The 19,008-nt window shown below is 38.3% G+C and overlaps 2 protein-coding genes across 2 annotated transcripts; both read left to right on the forward strand.

Moving 5' to 3' along the window:
* Positions 1-7,894: 7,894 nt before the first annotated feature.
* On the forward strand, positions 7,895-10,665 carry LOC110462137. Its single transcript, XM_021515981.1, has 3 exons — positions 7,895-8,455; positions 8,900-8,977; positions 10,626-10,665. Exons 1-3 carry the CDS (start codon positions 7,898-7,900, stop codon positions 10,647-10,649), a joined length of 660 nt encoding a protein of 219 aa, XP_021371656.1. The 5' UTR covers positions 7,895-7,897; the 3' UTR covers positions 10,650-10,665.
* Positions 10,666-11,245: 580 nt separating this feature from the next.
* On the forward strand, positions 11,246-13,708 carry LOC110462119. The gene is made up of 3 exons (XM_021515954.1): positions 11,246-11,896; positions 12,348-12,423; positions 13,656-13,708. The coding sequence occupies exons 1-3, from the start codon at positions 11,360-11,362 to the stop codon at positions 13,670-13,672; spliced, it is 630 nt and encodes a 209-aa protein (XP_021371629.1). The 5' UTR covers positions 11,246-11,359; the 3' UTR covers positions 13,673-13,708.
* The last annotated feature ends 5,300 nt before the right edge of the window (positions 13,709-19,008 follow it).

Consider the following 19,008-nt stretch of genomic DNA (forward strand, 5'->3'; position numbering starts at 1 on the left):
TGTCTCTGGGACTTTGGTAAAGAAGAAAGAATTTAATATGAACATGTGGTGATGTGCACGTGTCAAAGTCCAACATTATCAGGCAAATGTATATAAACACAATATCATATCATATAATTAATAATTTTTAAAAGACTGAAAGTTCTTTATGAGACATATATGCCAAAACATAAGTCAGCAAGTACTGTAACTGTCCTCATTAAGCTTCTGATGGTGGCTAATAGGGTCACAATCTTCTGGCAATTCAGGAGGGATTATACTGAAAAAATAACAATCAAGTTAACTCAACACATTACTTTAATTAAAATGTTCTATATATTCTGTTAGATACAAAGTAAAGGAAAATGTAATAGTTTATGAATTGCATTTCCAGTTTGAATAAATTAAGTAATTCTACAACAAGGTTTAAAATTGCAAACAGTCGGATCAAAGGGACATAACTCTATAATTAGGGGAGGACCTCCAATTGTGTAGTGAATTTATTTTTTAAACAAAAGGAAAAATATTTCTATTAATATGGGAGTTGATTTTATATATATTTCACAAATCGTCAGTTTGAATGAAATGCTTAAGTATATTGGTGCAGTACTTTGAGAGGAATAGTCAAACGAGGGGGACATAACTCTATAATGAAGGGCGGTGCGGCATCCGTCGTTCGTCCGTCCGTTGTCCGGTGTCAAAATTTTACTTTAAACGACTACTTCTTACTAACCAAAAGGCCTAGGGTGTCGATATTTGGCCAGAAGCAAACTGGGATGAAGGGCTACAAAGTTTGTTAAAATTAATGACCCTTCACCCATTTTCAAGGTCTCAAGGGTCAAATATGTTAAAAACTTTAAACATCTTCTTCTTGATAACCAAAATGCCCAGGGTGATGATATTTGGCCAGAAGCATGCTGAGATGAAGGGCTACAAAGTTTGTTCAAATGAATGACCTTCACCCATATTCAAGGTCACAGGGGTCAAATATGTTAAAAACTTTAAACAACTTCTTCTGAAAAACCAAACTGCCCAGGGAGATGATATTTGGCCAGTAGCATGCTTGGGTGAAGGGCTACCAAGTTTGTTCAAATGAATGACCTTCAATTATAGTCAAGGTCACAGGGGTCAATTGTCTTAAAAAACCTTCACAAGGAGCAAATATAATCAAAAGGCTCAGGATGTTGATATTTAGTCAGTAGCATGCTGGGATCAAGGACTAGGAGAAGAGATAAGGTCCCAAATTTAGTCGCCTCTTACGATCATGCAATTGGGGGCAGCAGGTACAATTCTTACGCCCTACCTGCAGGGACATTTGTTACAAGTAATTTCATGTATATCGTCGTTTGTTACAAGTAATCTCATGTATATCGTTATGTCACGAAACTGTGAATTGAACATTGAACAACGACTACATATTGAATCATCCTCTTCTCTCATTCCTGAATACAAAAACAACCAAAATCACATCGGAATACGTATATCACCAAGTCCACGATGTTCAAGTCCCTGCGCATTCCTCCGTAGGCTGATCCCCTCACAAATTAGCACATGTTTAATTAACAACACTACAACAAACAAAAACGATTATAAGCATCAACTATAAACAATTCAGACCTATCCTATCCTATACATATTTCACTTCAACTGTTCATCTCAACCATACACTCAACACTTTTCTTACTTTATTCTTAAAACTGTTATATAACCCATACCAACATTCGACAACCACGGTCTGCATATACTCCCTATGTTGAATTTGGACTTGCATTAAAAAAAACAAAAACAAAAAACAATAATAATATGTGTGTAACAAATACCTCGATGAAAACCCCCAGTTGAACCCAGGTATTTACACACCTGTACAGGTAAAGCACGGACTTCACGTGCCATTAGTTACTACAATTTACAGATCCTTCACTCACAATATAACGAAACGAAATCTATTTATATTCTCCTTTGTCCCTCATACGAATATAAATTATTTCATATCTATAAATCGTAAGTGAACAAACAACAAAAAGACTAATTCTTTTATACGCTATAATTAGCTAATCAGGTATCGTTTGTTACAAGTAATTTCATGTATATCGATACTACAAAGGTAAATTGTCGATATTGTGAGATTAGAGCCCCAATTTCTTAGACACTGCTAGCTTGTGAGATAAATCATCCAATACGTAACCATCTTTTGCTGTTTCGGACTTCCACCTACCTGTGCCTTAAACAAATCGCTTCAGAAGCCTTCAATGTATGTCTCCAAAAAACACTACACATCTTAAGCCTTCCCTTAACAGACCTTTTATCTTTTTTAACAGGGATTTCAAAATCACCTTCTCTAAATCATCAGCTAAATTTGCATCACAGTCAATTCTTACCATATCAATGGAAACCTTAGGATTTTGGTCCTGGTGCTGTCTGGGTAATTGAAGGCAAAGCCCTGACTTTCCTTGGGCAGTTCTGTGCCCAGTGTCCAGCCCCGTTACAATAGTAGCACACTCCCCCGGTTCTTCCCATGTTCGTCTCATTCGCTGCTCCGCCGAAACTGTTGCCGGCGAACCTGTTGACACCGCCTCCGACAAACTGAGGCATTCCTCCTTGGAAGAATGGTGCTGCTCCTCCCCCTCCGAAACCCTGCTTGGCCCCGGGGTTCTCCCCCATGTATCCACCAAACTGTTGAAGGCCACGAAAAAGCTGTTGTGACTCCTGTGAAGGAAACCCATATTCTCTTCGGTCTCTCTGCTGTCCCCCAATGGTATAATTATTCTGTCCTCCCCGTGCCTTTAACCTTACGACTTCGAATAGCCCTGGCCTCTGCCCGACGTAATCGCACTGAATCCTCAGCGTCGTCAGCAATAGGATCGTCCAAATATCCACCCACGGTATCCCAGCCATGTCTATCGGCTATTTTAACAATTTTGTTCCTCTCCCCAAGGGCCGCCACACACGCTTCTAACTTTTCTGTAGCACACTGCCTGTTGCCTTCTTCTACGAGCGCCACTGCACGCTTCAATTCCACGATTCTGTCGGAATTAAACTTGACTTGTTTCTCGTTGGACTGAAACTGGTTTTTAAAGTCACTTTTACTGTTTTCTGCCACCAACTCGTCATGTGCTTGAAGCTTGGCGTCAATTTCCTTAAAAATACCAAACTTCTGTCTCTTTAACACGGACTCAAGCCGTGACGAAAACAATGACAACGCATCTTCTGTGGTAAGGCTATTAGCTGAACTCTCATTGGAGACTGTTGCTTCCCTCTCGACAGGTTCCTCCTCGCTCATCATAAAAAATAATTGACGGAGCCAACGTGGAACATCCGTCTCTGTGTGTAACAAATACCTCGATGAAAACCCCCAGTTGAACCCAGGTATTTACACACCTGTACAGGTAAAGCACGGACTTCACGTGCCATTAGTTACTACAATTTACAGATCCTTCACTCACAATATAACGAAACGAAATCTATTTATCTCAGGCACACTAGTGTTTTCTACCTACAGTGATCTTGAGTTCTGTAAAATCTTCTGTGAACTGAATGCCTTTTCTGTAGTGTTTTATGCAATTGCAGAAATATACTTTTGTGAATTTCATAGAACACCAGGTAAATATTTGTCCTAAAACAACACCAAATGTTTTTAAGGTACAAATCTCAAATAATCACAAACGCTTTATTAGATCAAGGATCCAGTGCTTGCAATAATTTTTGAACATGGTTAAGTTTTTGTCAGTCCTACCTTTGCAAAACTCTGAATAACCTGGAGGCACATGTTGATGATATTTGACCAGTAGCATGCTAAGATAGAGTGCTGTAACATGTTTTAAAACAAATGACTTTGAACTAATTTCAAGGTCACAGGGTTCAAAAATGTAAACATTTGAACAACTTCTTCTGAAAAACCAAGAGGCTATATGGGTAATGATATTTGACCAGTAGCATGCAGGAATAAAGCACAATAAACTTACATCAAATAATTGACCTTGATCCTATTTCAAGGTCACTGGCTTGGGGTCAAATCTGTTAAAACCTTTAAAAAACTTCTTCTGAAAAACCACTAGACCCAGAGTGATTATATTTGGTCAGCAGATGCATGCTTGGATGGAGTGCTAATATTACTTCCTAAATGAATTACCTTGACCTATTTTTAATCTCACAAGTGTCAAACATGTTAGAAACCTTTTAACAATTCATAAGATCATACTGTATATGGGCCCTTATTTGGTTAAATAAAGTTGTATAATATATTGTAAACCCTTTATTTTATGGTTGCATTATAGATCACCTGCCAGAAGGTGCTAACAAATTAAAATTCAAAATATATATATTTAAAAACATTAAAATATGTGCATTCATATGCCTTAGCTTTGTGCAAGCTATTTGGAGCACTGATATTCAGTCTGTTATTTTGTTAAATTTGTTTGTTTGTTTGTTTGATTTTATTTAACGTCCTATTAACAGCTAAGGTCATTTAAGGACCCCCTCCCCTGTGTGCAAGATGCATGCGTGTAGTGTATGTGTGTGTATTTTGGGAGGCTGCGATATGTTCGTGTTTGTCTCCTTGTGATAGCGCGGAACTGATGCCGACTTTATAGTGCTACCTCACTGAAACATACTGCCGAAGACACCCAGCAGGACGCCCCACCCGGTCACATTATACTGACAACGGGCGAACCAGTCGTCCCACTCCTAACTTGCTGAGCGTTAAGCAGGAGTAGAAACTACCATTGTTAAAGACTTTGGTATGTCTCGGCCAGGGGACAGAACCCAAAGCCTTCCTCACAGGGGCGAACGCTCAACAAATGGCCAAAAGTGAGGCATTGTCAAGGGAGACATTAGGAAGAAGAAAGTTATTTAGAAAGGAGGTACAATTCTTATGCCCTACCTGCAGTTTTTTTGTTTGTTAAATTGTCCAAGTTTAACATTCTTCATACCATTAGCCTAAGCTAGAGTCTTTAGGCTTATAGATACAAGCTTTAGTACAAAACATCAAAATTTTGATCCAACACTACTGTTGATTATATCGCTACGAATTGTCAACGTGTTCCAAATTGATGTGTAATATATACATGTATAGTACATTAATCTACTAATTAAACCATATTGAACACCTCTTTGTGTTACATATATGTTATACTCTGGTGCTAGACATAACCAGTTTTGTCAGAATATACTAGATAAAGTTCGGTCAATGACCGGCCAGTGTTCGGTCCAAAAAAAATGGATACTTAACCATAATTCTTTAACTGAAGTATGTAAACAAAAGATGCAAAATTTGACTTAATATTTATTTTCAGCTTCCAGGTCTTCAGCGAGAATTCGTGCTAAGAAGATAACAGATGGTGGAAAGGAGATGACTGATGGTGGAAAGAATATTACAGATGATGTAATGGAAATGAGTGATGATAATGAAGAAATAGAGATGACAAGTGCTGATTTATTTGCAGGGAAAAGAAGAAAACAGATTCAGCAGAAAAAGTTACCTCGACAGGTAAATTATAATTTACTTGCTGTGCAAAGTTGGTCAGAATCAAACGGGAAGTCAAGTGACTAAAGGTCAAGGTCATTGGGTCAAATTTGTATATTTTTACTGGTAAATATTGACAGGCGTATAATGGCCTTTGGCCTCTTGTTAGGTATCACGATGTATCATATTTGCCAGATGATGTATCGTGCATAGGTTGGCGATACAATTCACTGATGCATCAGTGAATCTTTACACCACTATACATTATGTAATTGTATAAAATAGACTGGAAAGATTATAATTCACAACAATATTATCAGTATCACATGTCTTTCCGAAATATGTTTCTTTGGATGTTTTTACAGGTCACCAGACTTTTTGACATTTGACTTTAAACAGTCCAGTGTCGAAACAATCATCTTTTGACATCTGCTACATGTATAAATATCTTACATTTTACTAAATTTAACTTCATGCTTCATTTGCCATTTATGCGACCTCACATACCGGCGAGAGAGAACACTTCAGATCCACAATGACAAATGCCATCCAGGTACATATACTCAAGTAATTGATGAATTTCATAACAAACTCTTCAATGTCTTTGAAATATTTAATGAACCGGCTATTATTAGGCCACGCCAAATTGATAACTTGTTTGTTGGGAAATGGAAATCGAAAACGTGAGCGAGTGCAGATCTACTGTAAACATGGAATATTACGCGTGGGGGAAATTTACGCTTATTACGCAGGGCTGGATCGTCCGCGTAAATTTCCCCCGCGCGTATGGTTTCATCGATAGTGTAAGGAACGACAACTCTGATAGATCTGATATTGGTACGTGTGTGTGATGTCTTTCTGTAATATTGCTTTGTTAACGTATTACTACTTAACATAAATTGTCTTGTAATGGTATAAAATAAAAACAATAACAACTGAAATAAACTACTCGATTAATTGAAGTTTTTAATGAACAACAAATTTACTTACGAATAGTGTATGGTTTTATCATTGTTATTTATGTAGCAGTGGTGAATTTTGTAGATAAACATCAACAAACACTGTGAGAGTTCTTCACGATTTATTGTGCGTAGTTCCCATTCCTTAGACATAAATGATTAAACCCTGCAATCATATAATAATTACATTTCAGATATATGTATGGGATCTACAACTCATTCATAACGCACATATACATGTAGCACACTGAATTTACAAGAAGTTATCTTGAAATGTTACATGTAAGATTATAGTTCTATAAGTTATAAAAGTTATATTACATCTAGATTTACATTATATTTACTGATATTTATACACATGTAATATTGAACATATGATGTAAATCTTATCTTAGCTCAGTATTTATTGGTACGGAGGTTACTTAATAAATATACAAAGAGTACAATAAAATACATTCATCAATACATTACTATAAGTTTAAAATAGAAAACTGTACCTATTTGTGGAACAGGGCCATTTGAAGTCGTACGGAATTATCCGAGGTTATTACGTGTACTCGTAATTTCTGTATGACAAAGAAACACGTATATATAAAATACAAGTAAAATGACGCAGTATATATATACCGTACGTCAAATGTAGTGCTAGTGCGCAAGAAAGATGGTGCATTAAGGATGCGTGTAGACTACCGCCAGTTGAATGGAAGGACTATTAAGGATGCATACGCATTACCAAGGATCGACGACATTTTGGATTCTTTGGCAGGAAATAGTTACTTCACCGTGCTTGACATGAAAAGTGGTTACCATCAGATTGAGATTGCAGAGGAGCATAAGGCAAGGACGGCATTCACGGTCGGACCACTTGGATTTTATGAGTATACTCGTATGCCATTTGGGTTAGTAAACGCACCAGGAACGTATCAGCGCTGTATGGAAATGATTCTTGGAGATTATCACACTCAGATTTGTTACATATACCTTGATGATCTGTTCATTTNTGGTAGAAAGACAGATGATGGAAAGGAGATGACAGTGGTGGAGAGAAGATGACAGATGGTGGGAAGGAGATGACTGATGGTGAAAAAGAGATGACAGATGGTGGAAAGGAGATGGCAGATGGTGAAGAGAAGATGACAGATGGTGGGAAGGAGATGACTGATGGTGGAAAAGAGATGACAGATGGTGAAGAGAAGATGACAGATGGTGGGAAGGAGATGACTGATGGTGGAAAAGAGATGACAGATGGTGGAAAGGAGATGACAAATGGTGAAAAAGAGATGACAGATGGTGGAAAGGAGATGGCAAATGGTGGAAAAGAGATGACAGATGGTGAGAAGGAGATGACTGATTGTGGAAAGGAGATGAATGATTGTGAAAAGGAGATGACTGATGGCGGAAAGGAGATGACAGATGGTGGGAAGGAGATGACTGTTGGTGAGAAGTAGATGACAGATTGTGGAAAGGAGATGACCGATGGTGGAAAGGTGGAAAGTTGATGACTGATGGTGGAAAGGAGATGACTGATGGTGGAAAGGAGATGACTGATGGTGGAAAGGAGAGGGCAAATGGCGGAAAAGAGATGACAGATGGTGAGAAGGAGATGACTGATTGTGGAAAGGAGATGACTGATGGTGGAAAGGAGATGACAGATGGTGGGAAGGAGATGACTGTTGGTGGGAAGGAGATGACTGATGGTGGAAAGGAGATGACAGATGGTAGAAATGAGATGATTGATGGTAGAAAGGAGATGACTGATGGTGGAAAAGAGATGACTGATGGTGGAAAGGATATGGCAAATGGCGGAAAAGAGATGACAGATGGTGAGACGGAGATGACTGATTGTGGAAAGGAGATGACAGATGGTGGGAAGGAGATGACTGATGGTGGAAAGGAGATGACAGATGGTGGAAAGGAGATGACAGATGGTGAAAGGAATATTACAGATGATGTAATGGAAATGAGTGATGATAATGAAGAAATAGAGATGACAAGTGCTGATTTATTTGCAGGGAAAAGAAGAAAACAGATTCAGCAGAAAAAGTTACCTCGACAGGTAAATTATAATTTACTTGCTGTGCAAAGTTGGTCAGAATCAAACGGGAAGTCAAGTGACTAAAGGTCAAGGTCATTGGGTCAAATTTTGTATATTTTTACTGGTAAATATTGGCAGGCGTATAATGGCCTTTGGCCTCTTGTTAGGTATCACGATGTATCATATTTGCCAGATGATGTATCGTGCATAGGTTGGCGATACAATTCACTGATGAATCTTTACACCACTATACATTATGAAATTGTATAAAATAGACTGGAAAGATTATAATTCACAACAATATTATCAGTATCACATGTCTTTCCGAAATATGTTTCTTTGGATGTTTTTACAGGTCACCAGACTTTTTGACATTTGACTTTAAACAGTCCAGTGTCGAAACAATCATATTTTGACATCTGCTACATGTATAAATATCTTACATTTTACTAAATTTAACTTCAGGCTTCATTTGCCATTTATGCGACCTCACATACCGGCGAGAGAGAACACTTCAGATCCACAATGACAAATGCCATCCAGGTACATATACTCAAGTAATTGATGAATTTCATAACAAACTCTTCCATGTCTTTGAAATATTTAATGAAAAATGGAAATCTAAAACGGGAGCGAGCCCAGATCTACTGTAAACGTGGAATTTAACACGTGGGGGAAATTTACGCTTATTACGCAGAGCTGGATCGTCCGCGTAAATTTCCCCCGCGCGTATGGTTTCATCGATAGTGTAAGGAACGACAACTCTGATAGATATTGGTACGTGTGTGTGATGTCCTTCTGTAATATTGCTTTGTTAACGTATTAATACTTAACGTAAATTGTCTTGTAATGGTATAAAATAAAAACAATAACAACTGAAATAAACTACTCGATTAATTGAAGTTTTTAATGAACAACAAATTTGAATATATATATAAATGCAAAGAGAAAGTCGTGAATAAACCCGGGTGCATCTAGGTCCGGTATACACCGTGTCTACGGGACACAAACAGCAAGCAGTCGTGTGCAACGATCCCTACACAGGTAAATGTCCCTGTCATCATGGAAGCGACACTAATTGCGCTCGATTAGTTACAATAACTTACGAATAGTGTATGGTTTTATCATTGTTATTTGGAAAACGTGTTTGTTTTGACTAAATAGCACTCACCTGTTTGATCCGAGGTGATTACGAGATCAGCTGGTATAAGACACACATACACATGAATACAGTTTACCTTTATTTTCACCTATCCAATGACCAATCGGTAGGCATACGTAACATGTACTCCGTAGCTAGTATTTTTAACTGTACACATGTTGTAAAGTAATGGAGATAACTCTGCAGTGTAAACGTCGATCTACCGCGACCGCGTAAATTACCCCTGCGCGTATAGTTTTGACCTTCAAATCGCGTAATTTTTACCCAGCGTAAATAATCACATTTACAGTATTAACTGGTAATTATGTTGTTGTGACATTATGAAGCAAAGTTGTTCAGAATCAAACAAGAAGTCAAATTATCAAAGGTCAAGGTCACCAAATCAGAGGTCAAGGTCAAATTTTGTATCTCTGAACTGGTAAATATTTTGTAATGACATTATGAAGCAAACTTGTGGTGTCGCCCAATTCAGTCCTCCACCCTGCAGGAGCTTGCCCAGGCATTGTTTGAGGAGTGGAGCAACATTCCCCTTCACATCATCCGACGTTATATTAGCTTAATTCGGTGTTGTTGCAATGCAGTCATCCAGGCTGATGGAGGCCATGCACTACTACTTAACATGAAAACTAAAAGATCATGACCCCCATCATCGTTGGATTCCCAGGATTGATTTTGCTTCGGTACTCACTCACCGTAGCGAAATCAACCGCGGGTATACAATGATGGACCCCCACCTGATGTCAACGTCCCGAAGTATGCTGAACCATAACACATTACTTTAACATTTAATATTCCAATAGCATCGTCCCAATCAATCATTTCATGTTAAATTCAACATATAAAAACATGATATAGAGGCCCCTGTTACATTCTTTTTTTTGCTGAGTATATAATGATTCAATGTGGTAACTGATTGGTTGTTTTGTTTTCATGCGGATTCAGAAGATTTCAATAATTGTAGTATTGTTTAATATCGGCTCTGTAAACATTTTCTTAAAAAGAAAATAAATGTTTTTTTTTGTTTTGTAGATTATAAATGGCAGAAGACATTGACGGTCATCCTGGATGATTGTAGAAGAAAAATTTCTTCCAAATCACAAGATAATGGAAAGGAGATGACAGACGGATGGTGGAAAGGAGAGGACAGAGTGTGGAAAGGAGATGACAGATGGCAGAAAGACAGATGATGGAAAGGAGAGAACATAGTGTGGAAAGGAGAGAACAGAGTGTGAAAAGGAAATGACAGATGGTAGAAAGACAGATGATGGAAAGGAGATGACAGTGGTGGAGAGAAGATGACAGATGGTGGGAAGGAGATGACTGATGGTGAAAAAGAGATGACAGATGGTGGAAAGGAGATGGCAGATGGTGAAGAGAAGATGACAGATGGTGGGAAGGAGATGACTGATGGTGGAAAAGAGATGACAGATGGTGAAGAGAAGATGACAGATGGTGGGAAGGAGATGACTGATGGTGGAAAAGAGATGACAGATGGTGGAAAGGAGATGACAAATGGTGAAAACGAGATGACAGATGGTGGAAAGGAGATGGCAAATGGTGGAAAAGAGATGACAGATGGTGAGAAGGAGATGACTGATGGTGGAAAGGAGATTCCTGATGGTGGAAAGGAGATGAATGATTGTGAAAAGGAGATGACTGATGGCGGAAAGGAGATGACAGATGGTGGGAAGGAGATGACTTGGTGAGAAGTAGATGACAGATTGTGGAAAGGAGATGACCGATGGTGGAAAGGTGGAAAGGAGATGACTGATGGTGGAAAGGAGATGGCAAATGGCGGAAATGAGATGACAGATGGTAAGAAGGAGATGACTGATGGTGGAAAGGAGATTCCTGATGGTGGAAAGGAGATGACTGATGGTGGAAAGGAGATGACAGATGGTGGAAATGAGATGATTGATGGTAGAAAGGAGATGACTGATGGTGGAAAGGAGATGACAGATGGTGGAAAGGAGATGACTGATGGTGGAAAGGAGATGACAGATGGTGAAAAGGAGATGACTGACGGTGGAAAGGAGATGGCAAATGGCGGAAAAGAGATGACAGATGGTGAGAAAGAGATGACTGATTGTGGAAAGGAGATGACTGATGGTGGAAAGGAGATGACAGATGGTGGGAAGGAGATGACTGATGGTGGAAAGGAGATGACTGATGGTGGAAAGAATATTACAGATGATGTAATGGAAATGAGTGATGATAATGAAGAAATAGAGATGACAAGTGCTGATTTATTTGCAGGGAAAAGAAAAAAACAGATTCAGCAGAAAAAGTTACCTCGACAGGTAAATTATAATTTACTTGCTGTGCAAAGTTGGTCAGAATCAAACGGAAAGTCAAGTGACTAAAGGTCAAGGTCATTGGGTCAAATTTGTATATTTTTACTGGTAAATATTGACAGGCGTATAATGGCCTTTGGCCTCTTGTTAGGTATCACGATGTATCATATTTGCCAGATGATGTATCGTGCATAGGTTGGCGATACAATTCACTGATGCATCAGTGAATCTTTACACCACTATACATTATGTAATTGTATAAAATAGACTGGAAAGATTATAATTCACAACAATATTATCAGTATCACATGTCTTTCCGAAATATGTTTCTTTGGATGTTTTTACAGGTCACCAGACTTTTTGACATTTGACTTTAAACAGTCCAGTGTCGAAACAATCATATTTTGACATCTGCTACATGTATAAATATCTTACATTTTACTAAATTTTACTTCAGGCTTCATTTGCCATTTATGCGACCTCATACCGGCGAGAGAGAACACTTCAGATCCACAATGACAAATGCCATCCAGGTACATATACTCAAGTAATTGATGAATTGCATAACAAACTCTTCCATGTCTTTGAAATATTTAATGAACCGGCTATTGTTAGGCCACGCCAAATTGATAACTTGTTTGTTGGGAAATGGAAATCTAAAACGTGAGCGAGCGCAGATCTATTAACTGGTAATTATGTTGTTATGACATTATGAAGCAAAGTTGTTAAGAATCAAACAAGAAGTCAAATTATCAAAGGTCAAGGTCACCAGGTCAGAGGTCAAATTTTATATCTCTGAACTGGTAAATATTTTGTAATGACATTATGAAGCAAAGCTGGTTGGAATCGAACAAGAAGTCACATGATCAAAGGTCAAGGCAACTGGGTCAAAGGTCAAATTGTGTATCTCATAACTGGTAATTATTTTGTTAGGACATCATGAAGCAAAGTTGGTTGGAATCAAACCAAAAAGTAAACTGCCCAAAGGTCAAGGTCACAGAGGTCAAATTTTGTTACATCTTTACTGTAAAATATTGACGGCTGTATTATGGACTTTGGCCTCTTGTTACAAATATGGACATCCATTTTGCAGGTTTTTCCACACTCCAGCTGCCCTTATGTGCAATATGTATTTCATTTTTTTCTCGACCTCCCCCAAATCGAGAGCGGTAATCTCGACGAACAAGTAATCAATTTGGCGTGAACTAAAACAAAATCTTCTCTCGTGTCGATATTCTTTGTTTACATTTGACCTGTCATAGACCTATTGCACATTCTCCTTAAGATTTGTTGATGGGTTCACCAGATATTCAGATATATGTATAATTGGAAGATACGTCTTGTGTGTCTTTTAAACATATTCTAAGTTGAGGAATATCAACACAGCGACAGCTTCCAAGTTTGTATATGTAGGTCAATATACCATAGTCTTGGTAATATTGGCTATATAGTCTATTTCGGAAAAGGGTATCTGTAATTGTAGCCCGCCTCCCCCCCTTTCGTGAAATGCCGGGGCATCTATTAGAGAAAATACAATATGTATATTTATCAAAGCGTAAGCAATAGCTTTATGGAATGGGACTTTAAAAAACTTCAAAATACTTCTATGTGTGGGTATACTAATTTGAAAATGCCCCAAAACTTAAAAAAAAAACTTCTATGGTTGGGTATCCCAATTTGCAAGTGCCATTTATGTTTAAATGGAACAGTCCTTATATTACCTACCTGTACATGTATAAAAATTATTTAAATTTTGAATTTTTAGTGGTCAACCATGGCTAGGATGAAGACTTCATGCGACGAATGTTCAGATGACAGTACCGATACCTGTGATCCTAACTTCGAGTGTACTGCAAGTGAAATTGAATATGTCACAAGCGATGATGACTTTGCTTCAACAGATCACAAAATAGCACGAAGAAACGATATAGAAAAGGATTTTATAGACCACGTTTCAGATAGTGAGATGTCGGATGTCATTGTTAATGAGTGCTATTTTAATGAACTTGACCCTGAATTAAACACGGAAATAGATACATCAGAAAGAAAAACCAATGAGAATACTGAGGACACTGAGGACGAGGGTGGAACACAAATATTTGGATTATTGCCAAAAGGACAAAAATAGAAGGATGTAAAAACACTTATGATAAACAGAATTATTGCACATTCTGCAAAAAAATGATAAAAAGCAAAATTTCACGTCATCTTTTAAATGTTCATAAACTGGAACCAAGAGTGAGCAAAATATGCCTACTAACTAAAAGATCCATTCGTGACAAAAATGTTGGACAGGATGCACAATGATGAGGTCAAGGATGTTGTTGCACATGAAAAGCTTATTAGGAAATATGCAGCGCTGGGTGTTGAAGGCCTGGGCAGTGAAAGCGACCAGAAAATAAACGATATCCACAGGGTATCACAGTGTTGCTGGACATTAGGAAGATTGATTTTGCAATGCAGAAAAATAAACCTTACTTCGATGATCAATCTTGACAGCCTCATTTCACCAGAACATTTTGATCTTGTCGTCGCCTCCACCAAATTGATGTCTATAGACAAAGAAAATCCTGCTGTCTCTTTGGGCAGGTATCTTGGAAATATACTGGGCCATATCATTCAAGTAAAAATTGGGGATGCTTTGAGATGTGGTGAGTCTGACGAAGGTAGATGCCAGAAGGCTTCGGGCTTTCAAAAGCTGTTTGAAGCCTAGTGGAACTATAGAGTTAACTGTGTGTGTGTAAAACGAATGAACACATTACATAGACAGAAGGTGCAAACAATTCCACTGACAGAAGATCTGAAAACGCTCACAGCATTCATCATCTGCAACATGAACCAAGCATCCACAGCACTGCGGGAACACCCGATGGCTTGTGATTGGACAAAACTTACAAAATTGACTATGTGCAGGCCGATTCTATTCAACAAACGAAGGCGAGCTGAAGTGAAGGACTTGAAGGTTGACGACTACGAGACTAGGCCGAACTGGCAAGATGATCAGTCTGGGGAATTTGAAATGGCACTATCATCTGCAGATAAACTGTTAGCCAGCAGGTATGTTGATTCCCAGGTTGAAGTTTTTGAGCAGGCTGCTTTTGTAAAGGCCTACCATTCAGTTCAAAACAGTGCTACAATGCTGATTTCGAGCTCAATAATATCACGTTGGGGTCTAATATTGCTGCTATGAATTCAAATTGTGAAATTACCGGTAATATAAAAAAAAAATCTCCATTGTTGTCGCATTTTGTACTTAGATCACAGGTTAAAGTTTTGTCAGCAAGTTTTTTAGTGTGAAGGTCTCTCAGGTCAAGGTCATTGTTCAGTCAGTGTCAAATGCCTGCATCTAACAAAGCAGTAGTGGGGGCATCATGTCTCCGACGTAATTCTAGTTATATTACACTTACTAGGCATCACCTTGGAGGAAGGGGATCTAAAGTACATTTGTACCTCGGGAGTTTTGGTACCTCAGTACATGGGGCTTTTTCCCAATGTCCACTAATTTGTCCTGCATCCCAGGAGACTGGGTAGGTGGGGCCCAACAATTGATTCAGGTGGGTGATCGTTTAGGCTGATTGAACTTTTTTTTTTTATAGAATGGACATGGTCATCTCTGCTGGAAAGTCGCGCAAGAATGTGGATGCCTATGTTCTACTGCCTCCGGATACGAAAAATGCAATAGACCTCCTAAATGGACTCCGGAAAGATGTTGGTGTGCGATCCACAAACAAGTACATTTTTGCCAGATTGAGTTCTGATTCCCCACTGACGGGCAATACAGATCTGAGGGAAATAGTGGATAGCTGTCCAGGGATCCAGTTTCCTGAGCGGATCAGTTCGACAGCTCCTCGGAAGTACATTGCTACTGTGTCGCAGGTTTGTTTACACTTTCAAACTTTGATATTTAAACAGACTGGTCCGACTGAAAACTTGCTGAGAGACCATCAGAACCTGAAGATTGGATGTTTTACTCATATGTAAAGAACATGTCTATTTATCTACTATATGACCTTAAGGAAACTTAGTAGTATGTATATGGATACATCGTGGGAAGATGGCCATGGTGTGACGGGTACCATATACAATTATTGACTTTAGTTGAGGTTTACATGTGACTATGTACAGACCTAGGAAAGAATTTGTTTACCAAGGCCAAAATTAAAAGTCAATAACTAACGAAAAATTGAGCAAAACTTGAAAACTTTAGCTTTTGCATTTAAATACATTTAGAAAAGTCGGAAAAGTTTCACAGCACTGTTTGTGTTTCCTCAGATATTTAACGAATCTTTATGTTTTAAGATCTCTTGCAACTATTCTTCGTTAATGGACGCAAACCTCTCTTGGGAGCAAATCGTCTGCCATTTCCGTGAAAGTGAAACAAGTGAATTCCGAATGGCATTTGTTTGTAGCACTCTGATTGGCTGCAAAACGATAAAACGCATTTTCTGATTGGTTGTTGCACAGCGAAGATTGCTGACCTCGCTGTGCTGTATTTAGCACAAAGAGGTGAACATGCATTTATATTCATCACAGACGGGTGTACTCGTCGATATGTAACATCAGAATCAAGCAAAACACGAAGCCATATAACAAAATAAAAAGCAGGTCATTAGAGTTTACCCTTTGTTTGCTCCCCGGAAAATTTGGGAAAGCATGTTGTTCCTGCTTTGTCCGTTCTTTAGTCAGTTTTTCAGGCATCATTGGCTGGAGCATACATGCATCTCGTTGATCTTTTCATGCAGGACCACTAACTTGATGAAACTTCACTTGTCCCATTGGACATACCTTGGACAAGTTCGAATAGAAGCATGATTGCCAAATGTCAAGGTCACTTCATAATATTTGAACAAAAAACCCCGGACATATTGCTTGTCTTCACCCTAGCAGCCGTATTTCAATATGGAGTTTGATCAAACTCAACACCAAACTATGTCAGACCGAGTTCCCTTGCATAAAGAAATCTTGATACCACATGCTATTTTTATCTAAAAGAGCAATACAATATCGATTTCTTTTATTACAGAGTATTGAACGTAACAATAACAATCTAAAATGACCTTATATCCTATTTGTCCTTTGGGAGTGTTTAATATGCCCAGTATAAATGTAAAAACGATGTTGTTTATTTCGAGATTATGACAATATGGCAGCCTCCATCAGCCATGCCAGGCATGCTTGAAATCGGAATGGCAATGACCTCCTCTTGTTGAATGCATGATTGGTCATGATTGAAAACAGGTGTGGTGCTTCTTTCTGGGGGTGTTAGGGTATTGTTTCTACTGTTTAATGATGTATTGTTCAATATTGGAGGCCAGTGAGTGGATGATACACTGTCACACTTGGCTGGCCATGCTCAGTGGTTGATCTAATAAGCCAATCAGCCACCCATGAAAAGTTGAAACAACAACTTGCATTAGTGTCAGGGGTTAATCCAAGCTTCAGTAGACAACTTGAGCTGTTAGTTTTGGTCACGAGAAGGCAAATAGTCCACGAATACCACAATAAGGCAGATTTTACAAATACAAGATTTGAAATCGGAATTTTCAGGTGGAAATATTGGAAATATGAAGATTCTGAATGTAAAGCGATAGGCAGAAAATGTTACCTGAAAGCGGAAGACTACCGCCGAAAGCGTGGGGTTACACATGTCTTTTTCGGAGTGAAATGTTGATTTGAATATTGCTTTGACCTTAGATCCTCGATATGACCGACCCTGAATTGGAGATGCTTGCAAGAAATCTAGGACATGATGTGAAAACACACAAAGAAAATTACCGGCCATCACACTCGACTCGAGAACTGACAAAGGTATGTTAAGAAACATAGTTAAAACAAGGATACAATAAGATTGTTTTCCAGGTAAACCCGAGAGGAAGGGGAATTATCAAATATTTATTTATCAAAATATTAGATACTTTCTCCAAATGAATAACATGTATTATATGTACAGGGGAGCCTGCTTAAAGGGACATTTTGCTATAGTTTGTGATTATTTTAGAAAATCGGGTTATGTATTACCTAAATAACCTTTAATGAAAAGATGTTATATTCTTTTGACAGGTAACAGTCTTGTTATGTTAGAAAACAACATTCTTGAGAATCCTTATTGTGGTACCCAACTTTTTATATTATAATTAGGCCGAGAAGGTATATATAGGTACTCGCGGGGCTCCGATGAACCCAATTGCTATGCTGACTGGAGCTTAGCTCCTGGCAGGGCCACCCAAGTCAGATTGGTTAAGGGCGAAGAGGGCGGACTAGATAACCAAATCGTTCAAACTCCAACATCCCAGCAAACAAAGAGAAAACATCTTAACGTTAAATATTGAAATAACATGAAGGTGCCGTTTTGTGTAGTCTCACTGTATAAGGCCATCTACAACACATACTGGCACGATCTTTGTTATTGTAAGTGAGGGAAAATCCCCCTTTTCAATTGCCGAAGTGGACCTACCAGATGACCAAGAAACAACACTCACATGAAGTTTTCCATAAGAAATGTATATTATTTGGATTAATTCCTTTGTTTTGTGGACTAATATGGCAAAATGTCTCGTTAATTGCATAGGCTGTTTGTCCAGAAAAATAATCCAGTGAAGAATGCTTTTGAAAAGGGCAACCACATTCGGCATACATTGGTTTATTCTGTTGTAAATACTGATCATTAACATGGTTATTAGGTCACCCATCCAAAGGCCATGGTGACCTATTCTGATTGGTTTTCGTCCGTCGTACGTCAATTATAGCCAATTTTTGGCAATCTTCTTCTTCAGACCCAGAAACAGCAGAGCTTAGCAACTTGATATGTAAAGGGCCTGTGACGATCGAATGACATAAGACTTTTCAAATTTATACCTCGAATGAAAATTAATCCATTAACTTTATAACTGAACTCATTCGCAACAAAAATTCATTGAGAAATATCAACAGATCAACACATTGCAAATTGAATGAAAATCTGAGACTGAAAGATAAAATTATACTGAATGCCAAAAAGGGGCATAACTCTTACACCAAAAAATGGAATTATATGAATAAATCTTCGAGACAATTTTCATAATAAAATGGAATGATGTGAACAAATTGACCACAAGGAGTATATTACTTGATTATGGTTT

This window comes from Mizuhopecten yessoensis, unplaced genomic scaffold (assembly GCF_002113885.1).
Source record: "Mizuhopecten yessoensis strain PY_sf001 unplaced genomic scaffold, ASM211388v2 scaffold10751, whole genome shotgun sequence".
NCBI lineage: Eukaryota > Metazoa > Mollusca > Bivalvia > Pectinida > Pectinidae > Mizuhopecten > Mizuhopecten yessoensis.